Below are 22,660 nucleotides of genomic sequence, written 5' to 3'. Positions count from 1 at the left end.
TTTTCCTAAATTGGACTATGGCTTTTACTCTGGTTTTTTTTAACTTCACCCTGAAGATTCAGTGACTGGGGTGGATTTGGGAGCTAATGGTGCATATAGGCTGCACCATATCTGGATGAGACAGGCAGGATGGACCATTTGGTCTTTCCTTGTCTTTTTGTATGTTGGGGATAATTAAGAATCTCCTGTTTATTTTAAAATAGAAACTGAATATTGTATTTCTTTGAAAGGGTTAAACATTGGTGAAATGCACCATTTATTCATGAATTCTGATCAATAGATTTAAATATATATCAATTATGAAATTGTCGTTAACTGCAGAAATTATTTTTCCCAATTTTTGACAGTCTGCTGCTTCATAGAGAAAATGTCACTGTCAAAAATGCCTTTGAAGAATGACTCCTTAATTGGTAAGCTGATTTTTTTTAATGTATTCTGTAAAACTTCCTGTTGTTATAACTAGTTTCCACCAAAGATAAGATCAGTAGTGAAGGTACTACTTCAGTAGTATTTCCAGTACTTTTGTAGGTGTACAAAATCGATGACATGTTTAGGAATTTTTAACAAATAGAAAAACTACCAGTTTCAAATTTCATATGTACAGATTAATGTAATGTATTTCAGGAATCAAGGATAGTTCAGTCTAGTTGCATGGGTATTGCAGATCTTGACTTCTTCATTTTAATTACCTGGTTGGCTGCACTGAATACAGCAATGATGAACAACTGGAAGAAAAAACAAAGTCTAGAAGAAAGGAAAAAGGAATTTAAAAAATCTTTCCATCTTGTGAGCCACACTGGCTTTCATTCATAGCATTTTTTGAGGCTGTCTGTGTATCCCATTGTCAGAACCAGTTTATCTGAAAGAGTACAGATCAGAGAAGCAGTTATTCAGAGGAGGATGGAGGTGTTACTTTTTAGTGTAATATTTTGAGGTGTTTCTTTCATGTTGAATACAAGTCCAGCATCGATGCAATAATGCAGAATATTTTTCTCCATTTGGGTAATGTTAATAAGGAAGTTGGTGCAGATGGGGAATCCTACTTTTACACTCACTGACTTTTTTGTTAATATTAGTGAAAGGAGGAAAACATATCCCCACATGGTTAATCTGAATATTGGACTTCAATGATAGATTTTTATTTGTAGCAGTAGATATTTTATGTTCTTGTAAAATTATTTTAAAACAGAAATATAAAAAGCAAAATGAACTCTGAAGTGTACCTTAAAGCAAAAGGAAAAATTAAATGGCTAATTTGCATTTTAGTTCCTTTCTTAAATGATTCTGCAGTAAGCATCTGTTTACTCTGCGCAGAAGCCTTACATTTCTTTAGCTTAGATGATTGCTTATCTTTCAGAACAAAATTGTTTTGCCATTTAATTAAGAAAGCAGTGTATATAATTTGAGCCTGTCTTTTGCTCTATGTATTTGCTGCATTAATTAGGTTTCAACATGCAAAATATTTGTAATTGTTGAATCTTTTAAGGGATACAGATAAGCTTCATTATCAAGTTACTTTGTAATAGCATTTTGTTTCCAACCTAAAGATGGTTGCTGATTGAAAAAACAAATTTCTTTTTGGTTAGGTGAGTGGCAGTGGCTTATTGATGACAGTCTGAAAAGCATACATCACTTCACAAGCACTGCAAAACAGAAAATCAAGGTATTGCATCTTATTATGGTCTTCCTATGGAAAACACTGACAGATTGTAAATGCTATGCTGTAGAAATTAGACTTGCCAATTGAATGGCACGTTACAAATTTGAGTCGTGGGGGGGGTTAGGTCTCATAAGAAAAGCACTATACAAGCTTTCTGTATTATTATGTTCAAGTAAAATACATGCTAGTATAGTTGTGAACAGAGAAGGGCTGTCTGTCTTTATCAAAACAAGCTTTTTACAACCTTGTGAAAGAGAAGGCTCCTTTGGCAATTAAGCACCTGGCGCCATCCTTGCTCATTAGTTAGGAAGGGGAGTCGTCACTAGCTGTGTTATGCTTTGCTTGAAAATGAGGGTTAATACCAACCTAGAGGCCACTAATCATTAAGGAGGTGATAGCATCACCAGTGGAACGCACAAGGAGTAACTCAGAAGTATATCATACTTGGTGTGAAGATAAGGAATCAACAGATGGTTGATAGTGACTGTGGGAATCAGAAAGGAGTGTTGCTATGCCAAATGTTAGGAGGAAGGGAGTAGTACTGATGGCCCCCCTTTCAGATAGAGAGGAGATGATTGATGGGAAGCTTATATAGACATACAGAGCTTATTGTCTTTAAAACATATGTAAGTGAGGTGCTTTTCGGTAACTAACCAGAAGGTTCTCGGGGCGAGGCTGGACGCCCACATGGATCAGGCTGCCAAAGATGCGTTTTGGGGTCTGCTGTTACATAACAATAAGCCAGGTTGTATCAATCTAACCAGCGTACTTAATTGTACTGTTGTATTTTAAACATCTTTGTTACTTGATATAACTTCTTAGTAAAGCTATTATACTTTGGCACCAACAGCCTCACGGCCTTTATTCATGGACAAGAACAGTTGAAGTAAAAGCCATATTGGTATAAATATATAATTTTTACTTACGTAAGATATCCATTTCCAGTTCAAGTAATATGAAACATACCAATATGTTTTGTGATGCTTTATGTGACGATGTTACTGGTCTAATTGATAGTATTTTATTTCCCCCCCCACTACTTTCCCTCCTTCTTAACACTGATAAAGTTCAGGAACAGTATGTTTATTACTTTCTTTGTAAAAATTAAATTGCTCAAATAAAATTGCTGAAAAACAGTAGTAACCCTTATGTTCTCAGTTTCAGGAAGCTGTTATCTCAGCACTAACTGCTTTGTGCAACGAGTATTACCAAACTGCCCAAGGAACAGCAGATCCTGAAGTACAGAGTAAGGAATTGATTTTGTTTGGTCCTCTTCAATTTATAAGTGGATTTCACTCATTTTTTTCCTGAAGTTTCAATCCATTTTAATAGATCCCTGTTCAGTTTTAATTTGACGTCACAATTATCATCAATTCACACCTGCTGCCATTTTCTTTTCTTTTTACATAAAATGTTCATCCATGTTATATACTTCAAATCAGTTAGATTCAAGTATCTAAATGAACAGTGTATAAAAACTTCAGGAAGATTGCTTTAACAATAATTCTAAAGACAACTGATTTATTTTTTTTAAAAACATTTTGTTTTTCTGAGATGGATTTTCAGGTTAAGTAGATTTAAATTAAACTTAAAAATGTTGGATTGTAAATATCTCAAAAATCATCATCCTCTTCACAAATGAAGTCTTCTACTCCCATCATCTCCATTATTTCCAAGTTTCTCTGGCTTCCTGTGCCCGAGTGAATTGATTTCAAGATCGTTGTCCTCGCTTTCAAATTCCACCATGGCCTTGTCCCACCTATCTTAATGATCTTCTCCAACCATATATTCTCCATGCACACTCATCCTTTCACACTGGGTTACTCCTTGTTGCCTGCTCACTTTGCTCTATTAATGGTGGCTGCTCTTTCAGGCACCGTGCCTCTGCTGTCTGGAACTTCTTCCCTGTACCTGTACCGTACTTCCTCCGCTTGAAAACTTTTCTTTTTGGCCATGCATTCAACCTCCTCCACCCTCAACCTTTTCAATTTTCCTCTTTCCATCCTTCTCAGCACCCGCCATGTTTACACCGCAGCGTAAAGTACTTAAAGATGTCTTCATGTATGCAGAAATGTAAGTTGTTAGGTTAGGTGTGTTTTTATGTTTACCTCACAAGTAGTGAACCCGTTTTAAAAAAGAAAAATGATCTTCTATAACCCATCCCTGTAACACATTTCTTTTACAGCTCCTTAATTCAATGTGAGAAAGGAGGTTTACTGTTTGCACATGTATACACTTGCATTTGTATTTTAAACAAGTTTCAGATAAATACATTTTTCTCTGCTTAAAAAAAGTTATTGATTGTTTAGAAATGCAGCTAAACAATCTACAAATCAAATTGAGCAAGGAATGCATATGTACTGTTTTCATTCACACATCTTTGTTGGTTGTATAGGGCACAATACATTTCTTCATCTAATATACTTGTAGGTATCAACTTTTTAAAATTTAAGTACATCAGTATTGAATTTGAACAAGATTTTGGCAACCTACTGAGTTATGGGGGAACACATACAAAGGTCATGACTGGTGAATGTAGAAGCAATGATGTGACTTTGTAATTTTTGACGGGTCTCAAATCTGCTAGCAGCACTGTGGTTTTAGGATACTTAGATGTAAGGTCATGAAGTAATATGCTTCCAAACTACTGAGATCAATAATAACAGATGCTGTTTAGCCAATCAATTAATTAACAATAAAGCAAGTATATTATTGCAACATTTAAGTTCTGGGAGAAAAACCCACCCTCAACCCCTCTGTCCTTGCTAACTACTGCCCCATCTACAAACTCCCTTTCCTCTCCAATGTTCTTGAACATGTGTCACCTCCCAAATACATGCCCATTTTTCCTGCAACTCCACGTTAGAATCTCTTTACCTTTTTATATTAATGGTGCTTTGTACAGAGTGCTGGATATCAGACAAAGCAGACACAAAATATGCATATTTCTCAGATATTAGGCTGCTCTTTTATCTGGCAACTTACACCTCATGAATCACTGAGCCCTACATGTTTGCAGCATGGAAGGCCGCTTGGCTCATTGTGTCTGCCGGCTCTTTGCTAGAGCAACACAAAACTAATCCCAGTGCCCTGCTCTCTCTCCATAGCCATGTAACTTTCATAATTTTAAGAACCTCTGTTAAATTTCCTCTTAGCCATCGCTGCTCGAATGGGAATAGTCCCATTCCTGACATCATTCATATTCTGCCCTGCTTTTCATAATAAATATTGAGAAGTAGGGAGGAATATTGTCCTTGAGTGGCATTATAACATGTTATCATTAAAGTCACTAATTTTTAATTTTGTTGCTTATTTCCCAATTTTACTTTTTCTTTAGATAAACTAGTGGACAAATACATTTCAGAGCTTCAACGTTCTGAAGAAATGACTCGTTGTGGATTTTCTTTGGCATTGGGTGCACTTCCTAAATTTATGCTCAATGGCAAGCTCCATCAGGTGAGTTTAAAGATTTTTCCACATTAACAATTAATTAATAAAACTTTTAATGAAATGTAAATTGTGCGTGCTGGTTGGCCAGATATTACATTTCGGTATAGAGCATATCTTGTCACTGTAAGGATGTCAAATGTTCCGATTCTGTGACTGGTAACGCTCTTTAAGGGTTTATTTGCTGGAATAGCAAAATGACTCTTAACTTAGGAAAAATACAAGCTGGCCAGTATTTTTTTTAAAAATGCTTTAAAAATGTTGTCACAAGTAGCATTAAAATAATACACCCCTAAGTTTAACTTAAAAATGAACTCTATCAGGCCCAGGTATGGGCAGATACATAGTAACATCACTTCATCTGATTAAAGCACTTCATGTTTGGATTCCAATATAGACTAGAGTTGGAACTGAAGTGGATAATTTGTCAGGGCATATATGTGATGGTGTGGTGACTGTGCTACATTCCATTTTATTTGAACTTGAACAAACATTTTAAAATATATGTAAATTTTGCACAGAGATAGCTAATCAATGGTTTGGGAAAGAGCTTATCAGGTAAGATAAGGGAGTGCAAAAAGCTGAGAAAGGAACTATGATCAACAACACAAACTTGCATCTGTATAGTGCTCCTAATATGCAGGAGGATGTCTCTGAGTACTTTACCATAAGGAGGAAAGGGGCTCAGACATCAAGCATGGCAAAAGAGAAGGGGAATGGAAAAGCTGAGATGGAAACCAAAGGCACAGTTAAAGAGGAGGGTTTTGAGTTTTTAAAAAGCACAGAGGGAAGTGACAAGGTGAGGAGAACTGAGTAGAGAATGTCACAGAGCGGGAATGCAATGGCAGCAGCTGATGGTGGAGCGGAAGGAACAAGTCTGCGAGGCACAGTCTGCTGTTAGAAGAGCAGAGAATGTGCACAGGGATGTAAGGCAGGATGGGGTAGCATGGGGTAAGGCTACAGAGTGATTTAAAAGCAAGGATTGAAATTTTGAAAATGACACGCTGGGGTATGGAGAGCCAGTGGTGCTTCGAGAGGATGGGGGTGATATCATAATGGACCTGGAGTGGGTGAGGGCTACAGCACTTTGGCTAAATTGAAGTGGTTTGATAGTGGCGCCAGCTAGAAGAGCACTGGAGAAGTTACGGTAATGGAGGCATTGAGTGATGGCCAAGGGGTGGCTGCAGCCAAACGTGGCTTGCGAGTATCTTTAATCCACCTGTGAAGCTCCTGCCAGTTTCTTCCTTCCTTTACCCTTCAGCAGCTTCAAGTTGTTTATAGCTCCCAGGCTTGGAGAACAGGAAAAGACTTGTTCCCTCATTGCTGGATTTTGACCAATCAGGGAATAACCTTCACCAGTTTTACAGACCCAGCAATTTTAAAGAGCTGCGCATTCAGTCCCGATGCCCATGCTAGATCTCCCCTGTTGTCAACTGTTCACAGAAGTAACATCTTTTGAAGTAAGGATTATGGGCTCGATTTTCGGACCTCCGAGCCGGTGGGTTCGTGGCGGGGGAGCTCCGAAAATCTGGGATTCCCGGGGCGGGTCCGGAGCCTGGCTCCAACCCCCCACTTCCGGGTTCCCCAGTGACATGTTTAGATGCACGCGCAGCCCCCACATATGGGACCCCGGCGGCAATTAAAGCCGGCGGGATGCCACATAAACTAATTAAGTAGATACTTCAGGTCGTTTGCAGATCTGATTGACATGATATTTTAGGAGGGGTGGGATTTTCAACTCAACTGAGATTGTTTCCTGTACTGGGGGAAACACTCCCAGTTGAAATGGACGTGTTGCAGCCACCAGCCTGTGGGAGCTGCAAAGGTCCATTTGACAGGTGGGGGAGAGACCCTCGGTCATTGCAGGAGGCCACTCTGTCACTTTGGACAAAGTTTGGCCCGCACCACCCTCCTCCTAACACTAAAATTCACCAACTTGGAACCTCAACCCCGGTGTGCAGACACATTTGCCTACCTTGCGGACCCCCTCAAACGTATATCTTCCGGTTGGGGGCCGCCGTAGCTGCAGTCATGACCTCCTCGAAGGACGAACAGCGTCATCAGCCTCGCTGGCCACGCCGTCCACCTCTGACACGTGGAGCTCCATAACACAGTGCTGTGACACATCCACCTGCACAGTGGGAGGGAGGGCAACCGCAGAGAGAGGTGCGTCACAGAAGGCACTACCCTCACCACAGGGTATACAAACCGAGGCTCAGCTTCCTGGACCCCTCTGAGGAGCAGTGCATACGGAGGCTCAGGGTCAGTCGCCAGGTAGTCGCGGACATCTGCAGCCTCCTTAATGATGAGTTGCTCCCGGATGGACCGAGCACCCTCTTCTTACCTGTCGCTGTCAACGTCACCACTGCCCTCAACTTCTTCGCCTCCGGATCCTTCCAGGGTGCCATTGGGTACATCACCAGGGTCTCTCAGTCGTCTGCACACAAGTGCATAAGGCAGGTCACTGACGGCTTGTTCTGCAGGGCCTCGCACGATATCAACCTCCCCATGGATGACCACAGCCAGATGGACAGGGCAGTGGGATTCCACGCTGTGGCTGGCTTCCCACGGGTGCAGGGTGTAATCGATTGCACCCATATAGCAATACGAGCACCTCCACACGAGCCAGGACTGTTCATCAACAGGTAGGGCTATCACTCCATCAACACTCAGCTCATCTGTGACCACCGCAAGAGATTCCTTCACGTGTGCGCCAGATACCTTGGCAGCTGCCACAATTCCTTCATCCTCAGGGAGTCCAACATCCCGCCCCTCTTCCACTCACCCAACACCCACAAGGGCTGGCTCCTCGGGGATAAGGGATATCCCCTGCACACGTGGCTTATGACACCTCTGAGGAACCCCACCACCGAGCCACAGCATCGACATAACGACAGCCACATCGCTACCAGGTCTACAATTGAGCAGGCTATATAGGGTTGCTCAAGATGCGCAGGTGCCTTGATCATTCTGGGGGAGCGCTTCAATACGCACCACACAGAGTGGGACGCATTATTGTCGTCTGTTGTACCCTGCACAACATGGCACAACAGGGAGGGGTGCCGCTGGAGGAGGCCCCATCCACATCTGCCACCCATATTGAGGAGGAGGACGAGGAGGAGGAGGAACAACCCATGGGCAGAACAGCGGCTCACCTGGCTACTTGTGAGGCCAGGGAGTCATTTGGCAGAACGCCTCATCGCCAGAACTTTCAAACAAGCACCAAGACATAGCTTAGCTGGTGGTGAGAAGGGCCCTTCCTGTCAGATCCTTCATGCGCTCCCGGACTTTCAGCGCCACCGCACACTGTCCCCGAGGAGGCTGCGGTGCAGACGAAACCGTCACCCATCTCCTTCTGGAATGCGCCTTTGCAAAGAAGGTCTGGAGAGAGATGCAGTGGTATCTGTCCAGGTTCGTCCCGAGCAGTTCCGTAACACAGGACTCTGTGCTCTACAGGCTGTTCCCGGGGACACACACCGAGACAGACATCAGCTGCTGCTGGAAGACCATCAACTCGGTGAAAGACGCCCTTTGGTCTACCCGAAACCTGCTGGTCTTCCAGTGCTCGGACCGAGTCAGTCGACCGAGTGTTGCAGACTGGCACATTCCAAGGTCCAGGACTACGTGCTCAGGGTCGCACTGAAGCTAGGTGCGGCCGCCGCAAAGGCTCTGTGGGGAAAGGCAACCATTTAGAGCCTTCCCGCCATTGTATACCGAGGGGCTGCAATCAGGGAAAACCCCCCCCCCCGGGCAGAATGTAAAATTCAAATTGATGTAATGTACCTGTAATGAATCTGTAATGTACCTGTAATCAATAATCTGTATTGAGTATAATGCAATGAGACACCCCAGAGTGTCATGAACTGTAATTATGTACAATGTGTTCATTGAACTGTATTTGATGTAACCTGCAAATTGTATAAATCTGTATTGTGTACGTTTGGAATGTGATATGGCAACTGTATTGTATGTTTTGCTGCAAATTTTATGAATAAAGTATATTTTATGGAAAAAAAGGGAGTCACTGATATGTGAACGGTTCTCCTAACATCACCTGGACAGAGGAGCGGCCACACCAGCCCCCTCCCCTGCCCCCTGCACAAAACAGTGGTGCAACTATACCTACCCAATGGGTGGCATCAAGTGTGCGTGTTCATGGTGAACCTCATGAAAGGGACCTATTCCACAAGCCAGTAAAGAATGGGCAAGATGTGGCAGTAGTGGTGATAATAATCAGATTTATTGTGAATGTGGAAGAAAACAAATATAAATAAAAAACATCACAAATCGTCAAACACCCTTGTGCATCCCCTTTGTGCTCACAAAACCTTCGCCTTGTGTTTACGGGAACCCCTACGTGGTGCTACCCCTGTGGCTTCAGTCGAGGTAGTGGCAGGTTGCTCTTGTCCATGCCCTGACCGATGAGATGCTTTGCACAGACGCCCTCTGGGTTTCGGTGCCCGTGAGGACCCCTCCGAAGACTGCTCCACCTGCACTTGTGCAGGGGCAGACTTGAGCACCTGGAGAGGAGGCAGCATTGCGGGTACTGGTTGAGAGGGGGCAACGGGTGAGACGTGGAAGCGCTTTGAGTGGCATCCCCACCTCCATGTTCCCTTTCACCATCATCCATCTCCTGGGCCTTCCGGCATCTCTTCTCCTATCAAGGCAAAACACAGAGGTGTGATTGAGTGATGGTTGCATAGTGACCCACTGTATGCATTGGTGTGGGTGGGGTGACCGTGAGGGAGATGCATGGGAGGGTGTGTATGAGACATGGCCATGAGATTGTATGAGGATTGGGTTGCATGGTAGTGTTCGAATGGGAACTGGGGCGGTGAGTAAGTGCAGGCAAGGTGAGGATGATGGCTGAGTGGATGTGAGGAGTGATGCGAGAGCGTTGTGGTGGCAGTGCAGAAGGAGTTGTGTGGTGGTGGAAGTGATGTGGAAGACGGAGTGTGGGAGAATGTGTAAGTATACTCATTTTGGCTGACCTGGTTAGGTCATTAAAGCGCTTCTTGCACTGGACCCAGGTTCGGGAGATGTTGCTGCTGCTGCTGACCTCCTCTGCCACCTTGAGCCAGACCTTCTTGGTGGCAGAGGCAGGCCACTTCCTCCCGTCCGCTGGGAAAAAACGTTTCCCTCCTACTCCTCACCCCATCGAGCAGCACATGGAGTTAGGAGTCAGAAAACCTTGGAGCAGCCTTGCCTCTGGCCTGCTCCATGCTCCTAAATTGGCTGTTTGCTGCAGGAGGAGCATTGGAGGACTGCCCCTTTAAATATGGCTCCTCCTGCTGACAGCCTGTGATGCGGCTGCGCAGTGCGCCCGCTGCGCAGGTCCAGGACGGGAAACCCGGAAGCCAAGGTAAGTGGCTTCAATTAGGCTGCCCACGCGCCCAGTCGACCCCCTGCTGCCAACCCGCCTCCCTCTTAATATCGAGCCCAATGTCTTGAAGATAATGATTTTTTTTTCCTAAAGATGTACTGTGACTTGAAAAGGGAGAGGGGGTGAGAGAGACAGTGCAAAAGAGAAAGAGGACCATAGAAAAGAGAGACAGAACCAGAAGAGGAGAAGAAGGGCCAGGAAAAAAAAGTGGGAAGATAGAGGGTCTCAATTTTTTTCTATCAAACAACTAGGCACAGAAAAGCGGGAGGGTAAGTGATGGAAAAGGAAGATGAGACGGTGCAAATGGTCTCACTTTTTGTATGTGGCGGGTCTCTTTTTTTTGTTTTTGGAGGAGGGTTTTGTTTTTGTGTACGAGGAGTCTCGCTTTATTATGTATGGAGGATCTTGCTTTTTTATGCACGTTGGCTTGTATTACTGTGTTAAATGACAAGTATACACATTCTCCTGCTTCAAAATGTTGGATATCCCTGTAAGATTTTACCAGCAGAAGGGGAGAGAGGGTTGGAGGCCGGCAATGTCGTGGACGTGCAAGAGCATAGATGTGGGAGTGGAAGCTGATTCTGGAGTCAAGCAGGATAATTCCTGACTCAGCTTGAGAGGGGTGGGGGGTTTAAAGATAGGCTGAATGTACTGATGTTTTTTGGACGCTGAGGAGCTGTTTTGATCTTCTGCTTGCCAGAGCTGGAAAGCAGTTCACCCTGTCGAGTTGATGGGAGGAACATTCCAGCTCTGCCAGAAACCTGATAACTTTAGGGATATAAGTTGAACTCTATTATCATAATTTAATAAAAGATTATAGTACCTTTGCCCTACTCAGCCTATCTTTATACCCCTCCACTTTCAGCCTATCTCTAAACCCCTCCACTTTCTTTACTGCCCTATCAAACCTTCCCTTTCTCTCGTCCTAGAACCTATTGTAGCCTTGCAACCGTGTTCCTCGCACTACTCCTTATGTGAGTCTTTTCCACCCTGCCCACAATACTGAGACCGCATGATCAAAATCACAAACTACATTCTTTGTGATGGCAAACTTGGTTCCCTACTTCTCCTCACCCTCCACGACCTCCCTGCTGATTTTAACACAGTCGACCATCCCATTCTCCTCCACTACTAGTGTAGTCCAGTATCGGAGCATTTCTTTCCTAGTTCCACTCTTACTTAACACAATGCAGGCATTACTCTGCTGCCAATGGTTTCTTCTCTGCTTGCTCAGTCACTTCTAGTGTACTGCAGGGGACTGTCTTTAGCCTCCTCCATTTGCTGTGTACATATGAAAAGAAACAAGCTACAGGAAAAAAAATGGTACAAACTTTACTTTCAAGCTGTGAACATCAGACAACACTCCTAAGCAAAATGAATGGATAGACCTTGGGTATTAGAAGACCTGACTTGCAGGCATATTTAGTTGTGGGTTTGTGCTCCAGGGCTGTCTGTCATTAGAGATTTTCTGCTTCTGCCCAAAAACAGGTTTTGCTAGTTGTTGGCCAGCCCTCTAAAGGAAGTTTCTGAAGTTTCCCTCCTAACTCTGCCACCATCTTGTATTTTTAAAAAAGATACTAAGTTTTTTAAAAAAAATGTTCATCACCCATCACGTAATAATATAATTTGGCTAATCAACTTCAACAATCCACTGAACATCAGGGTTTTTTTTATAAAATAATCTCCTTGAGTGTACACAATGCTAAATCTAATAATTTTCTGTCTGTGCTTTCAACAAAACTTGATCTGATACTTTCATGTTTGTTATTATTTATATTTAAATTGGAGTGCAAGCTTTCTTAAATTTAGAAATCAGTGTTATAACATTACAGTAGTACTGATCTCACTAAAATGAATATTATTGATTAATTCATTGATCTGAAAATGTTGACTGATTTCACTGCTAACATAGTCAGACACACGTCGTGGACTGTAATGATGAATTGTAGCATGAATTCAACTAGTGCAAAGTCCCATTGCTCATTATCAGGAGTCTGCTTCAGTTGTTTAATCATCTTCATTACTAGTAGTGAAATATTCTATTTTTAAAACAAAATTTCCTGTTTAGTACATCTCTTTGATGATATATACTTTTTAAATTTTATATGAACAATCATACTATTAATTTTACTGTAACACAATAGCACTTGCACAACAGCAGTAAGTTGTGAATGTTTTCTAACTTATATTTGGATATTTCCCACAACTCATCACCTTTTGGCTTGTTTCAGGTTTTAGAAGGACTACAGAGAGTCACCTGGATGACAGTAAAAGATACCACCTTTGCAGATGCTAGAAGGGATGCACTGAAGGCCATTGCTCAGTATGGATTATTATGGTTTACTCAAATTAATGTACAAATTACAGTCTATTTTCACATGCTCACTGCTTAGACAAACATTTGAATTACTTAATTTTGGGGGAAAAAGTAAATTCATTAAAACAGTTTAATGATTTTGATAACATTGTCAAAAGGAGGCCCATTTTAATTTTATAAATCGTGGTAAAATTGGCAGCTTAATGAAATAAGTTAACTGAAAAATGTATTCTTCAACATTGTCAACATTTGTGTTTCTTACTTTATGCATCCCAGACAATTTTAATACTTCTTCCATTATATAATGCAAAGTAAGTGGTGTGGCTCATTCATTAGAAGTGATCAATCAATTTGTTTTTGTGCTACAACTTCAGAAAAAGCAATGCTTAATTGCTTTCAGAACAAGTACAAAATACTTTAGGTCAGTTTCTAAAAATAATATTCCTATTATAGCATGTGAATAGGAATAGAGGCTTGATTGGCATTGCTACTAAGTTATGCAGCTGTGGGAGGAAAAATTAGAGGGAGAATTATGTCTAGCCTGAAGCTGTTGGCCTCCCAGTAGTCAGCTCAAAGCAGCATGGAGAATAGGTTGCTTCTGGTCTCGGGTTGTAGATGGGCCAGAGAGTTAAGGGATGGAGGAAGAAAAAAATAGATAAATTAAAAACAGATAGTATTCCTTAGTGTCCAAACAAAATGCAACTCTTCGTTAAATTGAACTTTTAATTGTGGGACTATTTTCTGATCTATTTTCCCCAATGTTTTGACCTAGAGTCTGTAAGACAGTGGGCGTGAATGAAGATGGACCACATGATCAAGTCATCTGTCGAAGTAACGTGTCTCAGATCTACAACACCCTGTTAGATTGTATGAATGACTATACTACAGATAGTCGAGGGGATATTGGAGCATGGTATGTATAAAATGTCAATGTCAGCCATACCTGCTTATATTGTACTGTCAAACAGGAACTCGTGTATCTCTATTTTGTTGCATCATCCTGCAAAGAGTATGTGGTGTCTGATTTCACTTACAAAATCTCAAGTCCTATCAAGGAAATATTCCCACAGATACTAAGTATACTATTGTGAGGAAACATCTGATATGTGCTAGAAATGAAGTAAAGCAGTGTTGCATTTTTATTCTGGGCATTCTGACAAACTCTGAGGGATTTGAACAATTACTGAAGTTGCTAGAATGTATCAACAACAGATGAGCTAATCAGATGCTACTTGTAATAGCGCTACTGAGCCACTTAACAAGCTCAAATCTGTCAAAATGCAAGGGTGCATTGCACATGTCTATTATTTTTTATGCTGAATGGCTCAGCTGAAAGTGTGGGAAATCGGATGTATCCACAAGGCTTGCATATGCTCAGCCTTGTAATTGCAGTTTTGTGTAAATCAAATTGTAGTTTATTTTAAAATTCCGGGAGTGCTTCTTGCTATTTATGTCACATGGCTGATTACCAACTCCTAGACATGCATCAATTCCTGGAATAGGTGAGTGAGTAAATAAACTTGGAGGAGGAATTGAAATTCTGGGCACCGCACTTTAGGAATGGTATGAAGGCCTTCGAGACGGTGCAGAAAAGATTTACTAGGATGGTACCAGGGATGAGGGACTTCAGTTACGTCGATAGACTAGAGAAGCTTGGGTTGTTCTCCTTAGAGCAGAGAAGGTTAAGAGGAGATTTGATAGTGTTCATAATCATGAAGGGTTTAGATAAAGTAAATAAAGAGAAACTGTTCCCATTGGCAGAAGGGTCGAGAACCAGAGGACGCAGATTTAAGGTGATTGGCAAAAGAACCAAAGGTGACATGAGGGAAAACTTTTTTACACAGTGAGTAGTTATGATCTGGAATGCACTGCCTGAATGGGTGGTGGAAGCTCATTATTCTGCATGGCATTTCATAGACCTGTACTTCAATATTAATGCCAGGTTAGCATATGGAGAGTGACGTGAGGTGACAAATACTCTTATTTAAGACCTTTCACTTCAAATTTGCATGCCGACGTTTCTTAAACTGCATCAGTAAAGATTAGTATAAGATTCCATAGATCACCTAAAAAAGCTGTCAGTGCGACACTGCACTTCAAAACTGAACAACTCTTTATTGTTACGGTTGTAGTTATATAATTCATTAGCATGTCAGTTTATTTCAGTTGGTAGCACTCTCACCTCTGACTCGAAAGATTATCGGTCAAGGCACCATTCCAGGACCTTAGCATTTGATTAAGGCTGACACCAGTGCAGTAGTAAGGCAATGCTCCATTATCAGAAGTGCCGACTTTCAGATGAGGTGTGAACCAAAGTCCATTTGCATGGTCAGGTGGATGAAAAATCCTCGATTTTCATTGCTCCACCATTAGCGGCCATGCCTTCAACTTCCAGCCCTACAACCCTCCGAGATCTCTGCGCACCTCCAATTCTTGCCTTTGTGTGTCTCCGATTTTAATTGCTCCATCATTACCGGCAGTGCCTTTAGCTGCCTAGGCCCTAAGCTCTGGAATTCCTTCTCTAAACCTCTCTGCCTCTCTACCCCTCTCTCGCCCTTTAAGACGCTCCTTAAAATCTACCTCTTTCACCAAGCTTTTGGTCACCTGTCCGAATATCTCCTTATGTGGCTCGGTGTCAAATTTGGTTTGATAATCGCTCCTGTGAAGTACCTTGGGACGTTATACAACGTTAAAGGCGCTATATAAATGCAAGTTGTAGTTGTTGTTGAGTGCTTAAATCTGCCGATTTTGTAAAGGTGCCAATCTCCCCTGTTGCCCAGTTATATCCCGGGATACAGACACACATTGCGCGGACTGGGGGGAAATTCCCAAGGACCTGGGCCACCTGCTAATATTTACATGGAGTGAGCCCCAAAATATGAGAAATTGGAACATGCTGAGATTCATTTTCAGTGGCGGTAAAATCTGTTCATTCATTTCCTGAAGTTTTTTCAGTGTTTCCTGTAATATGCATCCACCCGACAATGTGGAAAATTGCCCAGGTATGTCCTGTCCACAAAAAGCAGGACAAATCCAATCCGGCCAATTACCGCCCCATCAGTCTACTCTCAATCATCAGCAAAGTGATGGAAGGTGTCGTCGACAGTGCTATCAAGCGGCACTTACTCACCAATAACCTGCTCACCGATGCTCAGTTTGGGTTCCGCCAGGACCACTCGGCTCCAGACCTCATTACAGCCTTGGTCCAAACATGGACAAAAGAGCTGAATTCCAGAGGTGAGGTGAGAGTGACTGCCCTTGACATCAAGGCAGCATTTGACCGAGTGTGGTACCAAGGAGCCCTAGTAAAATTGAAGTCAATGGGAATCAGGGGGAAAACTCTCCAGTGGCTGGAGTCATACCTGGCACAAAGGAAGATGGTAGTGGTTGTTGGAGGCCAGTCATCTCAGCCCCAGGGCATTGCTGCAGGAGTTCCTCAGGGCAGTGTCCTTGGCCCAACCATCTTCAGCTGCTTCATCAATGACCTTCCCTCCATCATATGGTCAGAAATGGGGATGTTCGCTGATGACTGCACAGTGTTCAGTTCCATTCGCAACCCCTCAGATAATGAAGCAGTCCGAGCCTGCATGCAGCAAGACCTGGACAACATCCAGGTTTGGGCTCATAAGTGGCAAGTAACATTCGCGCCAGATAAGTGCCAGGCAATGACCATCTCCAACAAGAGAGAGTCTAACCACCTCCCCTTGACATTCAACGGCATTACCATCGCCGAATCCCCCACCATCAACATCCTGGGGGTCACCATTGACCAGAAACTTAACTGGACCAGCCATATAAATACTGTGGCTACGAGAGCAGGTCAGAGGCTGGGTATTCTGCGGCGAGTGACTCACCTCCTGACTCCCCAAAGCCTTTCCACCATCTACAAGGCACAAGTCAGGAGTGTGATGGAATACTCTCCACTTGCCTGGATGAGTGCAGCTCCAACAACACTCAAGAAGCTCGACACCATCCAAGATAAAGCAGCCCGCTTGATTGGCACCCCATCCACCACCCTAAACATTCACTCCCTTCACCACCGGCGCACAGTGGCTGCAGTGTGCACCATCCACAGGATGCACTGCAGCAACTCGCCAAGGCTTCTTCGACAGCACCTCCCAAACCCGCGACCTCTACCACCTAGAAGGACAAGGGCAGCAGGCGCATGGGAACAACACCACCTACACGTTCCCCTCCAAGTCACACACCATCCCGACTTGGAAATATATCGCCGTTCCTTCATTGTCGCTGGATCAAAATCCTGGAACTCCCTTCCTAACAGCATTGTGGGAGAACCGTCACCACACGGACTGCAGCGGTTCAAGAAGGCGGCTCACCACCACCTTCTCGAGGGCAATTAGGGATGGGCAATAAATGCCGGCCTTGCCAGCGACGCCCACATCCCGTGAACTAATTTTAAAAAAAAATATCCGAGGGAGAAAAATTGTATCAGATCAGGGGCTTGATTGTTTGTTTCTCACTGATTTCTCGATTGTTTGCCGTTTTAACTAACCTTGCAATGTAGGAACATTAGATGAAACCGCTATATTGGTCATCGTGTACAGTGGGCAAATTGCATTTGTACAAACTCGCCCACTGTAAGCGGTGGGGACTATAATGACCACAAATTTCTCCATATCAACACTCAATTTACACATGCAACTTAAATATAACAACTGGATGAGTTCCCCATCCCCTGCCCCCACCCAAAGTCACGATACTTGTTTAAGAGATCGATAATAAACAAAGTACAAACAGATTGTCTTAAGGAAACTGGGCTTGCCTGTGTTATTTGAAAATATTTTTGATGCACTTTTAATGTGAAGATAAACTCCAGATGCAGTTTTTTTTTATTTTTGCTTTCGAATGATATTTACAGTAAGAGACTATTCAACCATTTTTCTAACACTAGGGACTAATTTTAAGGTTGAATAAAATAACCACTCGGAACTAAGATGAAATTTCCTATGCTAATTTTACACAACCAACAGAGAGATGTAGATATTCATTCATTTAGGTTGGGCTGGGTTCAAATCTAGGACTCTGGGGTGAAAGGACTGTGTGCTTAACCTGTTGTATCAAACAGCTACCATTTGATATTGTTAATGAATCCTGTGTAATTTGTAGAACTAGCCTTATTGCTTTCCCAGCCTTGGATGGCTTTGATTGATGTTTTAGGTAACTTCACGTAACGGTCCCACTGCAGAAAATTTGCAGCCTGTTCCCAGAAGGAGCATACTTAAATAAAGATGAATGGATATCAAGGAGGGCAACTCCAACTGATGCTGATGCCAGCAAAAAGCTCAGGAAGTCTTCTACTTGAAAGTAAAATTGAAAGCACTCCCACAGTTAACATTCATTCCAGGGTTTGTCAAAAAGTTGAAATTCCTTTGAAGAATGTCCAAGAAACAAATTTGCAAGTTAGTAGTATTTTTGGATACTAACCAGAATGCATATATGCCACCATCCCTATTTAAACAGACTAACAGACTCTTGAACCCAAGAATCCGGTTTTCTTCTGTACGCAACAGATTTTTTTTTGTTGGCACCAAGTGCTACCTCTATCATGTCAACGATCTGGGGCAGGTTTCTGCTAGTGCAGATCAGCTTTGCAAAATTAGAGTCTAGTACTGTTAGGTTTTCTGCTTCTATTTAAAAATTAGATTGTCACTGCACATATGCAGGCATATGTGGATTATATCATGTATATGTATGTGTGTCTGCCTGTGGATGCACATTGCTGTACCAAGTTTCGAGGCAGCAGGACTTAGTGTATGTGACAAGTATGACATGGCCACACACAATGTATATCTGTCCACCAGCATAACTCTGCAACATTCAAAGGGTTCAGATTTGCAGCACTAGTTATTGGTTTCATTGTGCATCATGATGTGCATGGTAAGGCCTTGTATTGCTCTATCAAAAACTAGAGCTGATGCAGTGTTATTCCACACAAGACAATTGCCTTGAGTGGGTCTCTATGGAGATATTCCAACTTTGTTGCACTAAGATTCAGCAGCTCCATGCTATTATTTTTGTATCAAAGTAACAGGGCATTACAGGAGTATTGAGTGAATATTGCATCAAATTACATTGGGACTACAGCACTGAAACAGCCCGTACGGCCCAACTAGTCTATGCCGACGTTTATGCTCCACTCGAGCCCCCTCTCTCTGTACTTCATCTAACCCTATCAGCGTACCCTTCTATTCCTTTCTCCTTCATGTGCTTATTTAGCTTCCCCTTAAATGCATCGATGCTATTTGCCTCAACAATTCCTTGATGTAGCACGTTCCACATTCTTACAATTCTTTGGGTAAAGAAGTTTCTCCTGAATTCCCTATTGGATTTATTAGTGACTCTTTTATATTGATGACCTCTAGTCTTGGACTCCTGCCCAGTGAAAACATTTTCTCTGCATCTACCCTATCAAACCCTTTAATTATCTTAAAGATCTCTATCAGGTCACCCCTCAGCCTTCTCTTTTCTAGAGAAAAGAGCCACAGCGTGTTCAGCCTTTCCTGATAAGTGTATCTTCTCAGTTCTGGTATCATCCCTTGTGAATCTTTTTTGCACCTTCTCCAATGCCTCTATATCCTTTTTATAATATGGAGACTAGAACTGTGCATAGTACTCCAAGTGTGGTCTAACCAAGGTTCTATATAAGTTTAATGTAAGTGATAATATTGAGCACAAAAGTTACACCTAACCTTCCTTAATAGGATGTTCCTCATTCTTGGAATAATATCGTTCACACAAGTACGCCAGCAATCCAAAGGTATATCTGATCTAAGAATTTGTGTGACTTGGCACTTGTTAATCTTGGAGCACTGATTATCCGCCATACTGGAGGAGATCATCTTAAGTTCCACTGTTCAACAACAACAAAATGCTGTGCATTTATATACCACCTTTAACATTGACTAATATCCCAAGGCGCTTCACAAGACATGTAATGAGACAAAAATTGACATCGAGCCAAAGACCAGATATTACAAGGGGTGATTAAAAGCTTGGTCAAAGAGGTAGGTTTTACGGAGGGTCTTAAATGAGGTGGTGAGGTGGAGGGAATTGCGGAGCTTTGGGCCTAGACAGCTGAAGGCAAAGCCACCAATTGTGGGGCGAAGGGAGTGGGGGATGCATAAGAGGCCAGAATTGCATGAACACAGAATTCTTAGAGGTTTATAACAGGAGGAAACTACGGAGATATAGAGGGGTGAGGCAAGGAAGGGATTTGAACAAGAGGATGAGAATTTTAAATTAGATGTGTTGGGGGATCGGGACATTGTAGGTCAGTGAGCGGGACGTGGTTCATGTTAGGATACGGGTAGCAAAGTTTTAGATGAGCTAAAGTATGTGGAGGATGCGAGGCTGGCCAGGAGAGCACTGGAATAGTCGAGTCCAGAGGCGACAAAGGCATGGATAAGGGTTTTTGATCGGTGCAAAGATGGGCAATATTACGGAGGTGGAAGCAGGTGGTCTTTGTGATGGAGAGCATATTGTGTTGGAAGCTCAGCTCGGATTCAAATTTGATGCTGAGGTTCTGAACGATTGGCTTCAACCTGAGACAGTGACTGGGGAGGGGGATGGAATCGGTGGGGTAGGTACAGAGTTTGTGGTGGAGGCTGAAGACAATGGCTTCGGTCTTCCCAATGTTTAACTGGAGGAAATTGCAGCTCATCCAGGACTGGATGTTGGACAAGCAGGCTAACAGGGTCAAGTGAGGTGATGGAGAGATGGTATTATACATGTGGAATCTTGAGCAATTTTTTTGGTTGATGTCGCTGAGAGGCAGCATATGGATGAGGAAGAGGAGGGTGTCCAGGATAGATCCTTGGGGACCTCCAGAGATAATGGTGTGAGAGTGGGAGGAGATGCCATTGCTGGAGATGCTCTCGCTACAATTGAATAGGTAAGTGTGGAACCAAGCAAGGGCGGTTAGATTACCAGTATCCAATATTTTACTTCCGTCTAACACTTATGTTATTTTTATTGGATACATAGAGACTCATTCAGCTCTGATGAAATAGGGTGGAGAGGAGAAAATTGGGATAGTCGAGTCTGGAGGTGATAAAGGCATGAATGGGGATTTCAGCAGCAGATGATCTGAGGGAGGGTCGTGGGCAGGTAGTGTTATTGAGGTGGAAGTGGGCAGTCTTTGATGGAGAACGTGGGGTCGGTAGCTCAGCTCGGGATCATATAGGACGCCGATTTTTCAAACTGACTGGTTCAGGCTAAGGCATTGGCAGGGGAGGGGGATGGAATCAGAATTTGTGGCAGGGATTGTAGATTGTCCCAACATTTAACTGAATGTTGGACAAGCAGTCTGACAATGCCAAGTTAGCGGAGAGGTAGAGATGGATGCTATCGGAAGACACGTGGAAGCTGACCCCATGTCTGCAGATGTTGTTGCCAGGGGGCAGCATGTAGATGAGGAAGAGAAAAGGGAACTCAGGAAGAGAGGTCAAGGAAGTATAACACCCCACAGTCACACAAACCATGTCATTTGAGACTTTGGCTATGATCGTTTTGGTGATCAGCAAGGGACAGAAACCCGATTGGAGAGATTAAAACATGGAGTTGCGGGAAGTATAGGCTTGGGTTTGGAAGTTGACAACACATTCATGTACTTTGGAGAGGCAAGGGGGGTTGGAGATGGGGTGGTACTTTGCAAGGGTGGGTTTTTTGAGGAGAGGTATGGTGGCAGTGGTTTTGAAAGAGAGAGGGGAGTGAGTACCTGAGGAGAGGGAACAAATTACAGTGTCAGATATTCAGAAATTATAATACAGATTTTGGGAATACAGATGGGGTAATACTGAAACAGGAATCTAACTTACTTAATATTGCATTATCTATGATTGTGACTCACATTTGAATGCCACGCACTAACTTGTCTCACAGTACCTTTATAATTACAAGTCTTGCGTCTAGTGCCGCACCTGAAGGTATGACCTTGTAGGTGTCACACCTCAAAACTGTTATGCATGAGGATGTAACACACCTTTAAGGCAAAAAATGATCATTAGCTCAATCTGATTGAATGGGAAAGAATCAAAGGTAACAGAAAATACAAATGAGGAATGAAGAACATCTGAAAACCGAGTAATCAAGTCCTTCAATTTTTCTGCAAAGCTTTCATTCATAAAGCAGCAAGTACAAAAAAAACCAAGTTGTTCTTGGCTGTCATTCTCTTACCTCACTCAGGACAATCTATACAGCTAGAAATAGCTTGTATAAAAAAGGCACAAAAATGTACACAATTCTGGGGGGAGAAAATCACTCAAGTTACACACTAACTTGAATATCTAATGTTGGAGGTGTCTGCAGGAATTTTACCCCACATACACCTCGCTTCTGTGTAGGTTCTGAGGCTTGAGTTAGAAATTTTACTTTGGTTTTGCTGCAAAGGATTTCCAGCAATGCGGAAAAATTAATTGTGTGCGCGCGAGTTTGAGTTGTATCATAGGATTGTAGCTTTCACCCTCCTCCTATAATGACCAGCATGCACCATGGCAACTATATTATATTAGAAAAAATACAGTTATTGTAAAGCATTTGTTGCTGGAAAAGTTTAAAAACATTTTTTTTCATTATTTTATACAACTTAAGCTCTTAAATGAAAATTCTAAGCTAATGGTGTTGCTTGAGATGAGGGTATTTTGTGTTATTGAGAGATTAGTGTTGAGGCTGGGGCCAGACGGGATTACTATGAAGAACTTTGATGCTGTCATTCAGCTAGGTCTAGACCATGGCAGTTAGCCAGTTGCTGAGATGCTTGTTACTGGAGACTCAATGGGAGGCAAAAGAAGCAGTGCTACAGGGATGACAGCTCCAGCAAGAATTGCAAATAGAA

At 42.7% G+C, this 22,660-nt stretch overlaps 1 protein-coding gene across 1 annotated transcript in view; it reads left to right on the top strand.

Annotated features, from left to right (window-relative positions):
• The window catches only part of tbcd (tubulin folding cofactor D), a 259,910-nt gene that overhangs the window by 180,993 nt on the left and 56,257 nt on the right, over positions 1-22,660 (top strand). The window contains exons 24-29 of the mRNA XM_068004296.1: positions 348-410; positions 1,587-1,663; positions 2,819-2,906; positions 4,998-5,116; positions 12,722-12,813; positions 13,580-13,720. Coding sequence (XP_067860397.1) covers positions 348-410; positions 1,587-1,663; positions 2,819-2,906; positions 4,998-5,116; positions 12,722-12,813; positions 13,580-13,720 — 580 coding nt within the window. The remainder of the gene's footprint in view (positions 1-347; positions 411-1,586; positions 1,664-2,818; positions 2,907-4,997; positions 5,117-12,721; positions 12,814-13,579; positions 13,721-22,660) is intronic.

This window comes from Heptranchias perlo, chromosome 23 (assembly GCF_035084215.1).
Source record: "Heptranchias perlo isolate sHepPer1 chromosome 23, sHepPer1.hap1, whole genome shotgun sequence".
NCBI lineage: Eukaryota > Metazoa > Chordata > Chondrichthyes > Hexanchiformes > Hexanchidae > Heptranchias > Heptranchias perlo.
The sequence above is the reverse complement of the archived record's forward strand: the minus strand, read 5'-3'. Positions and strand labels throughout refer to the sequence as shown.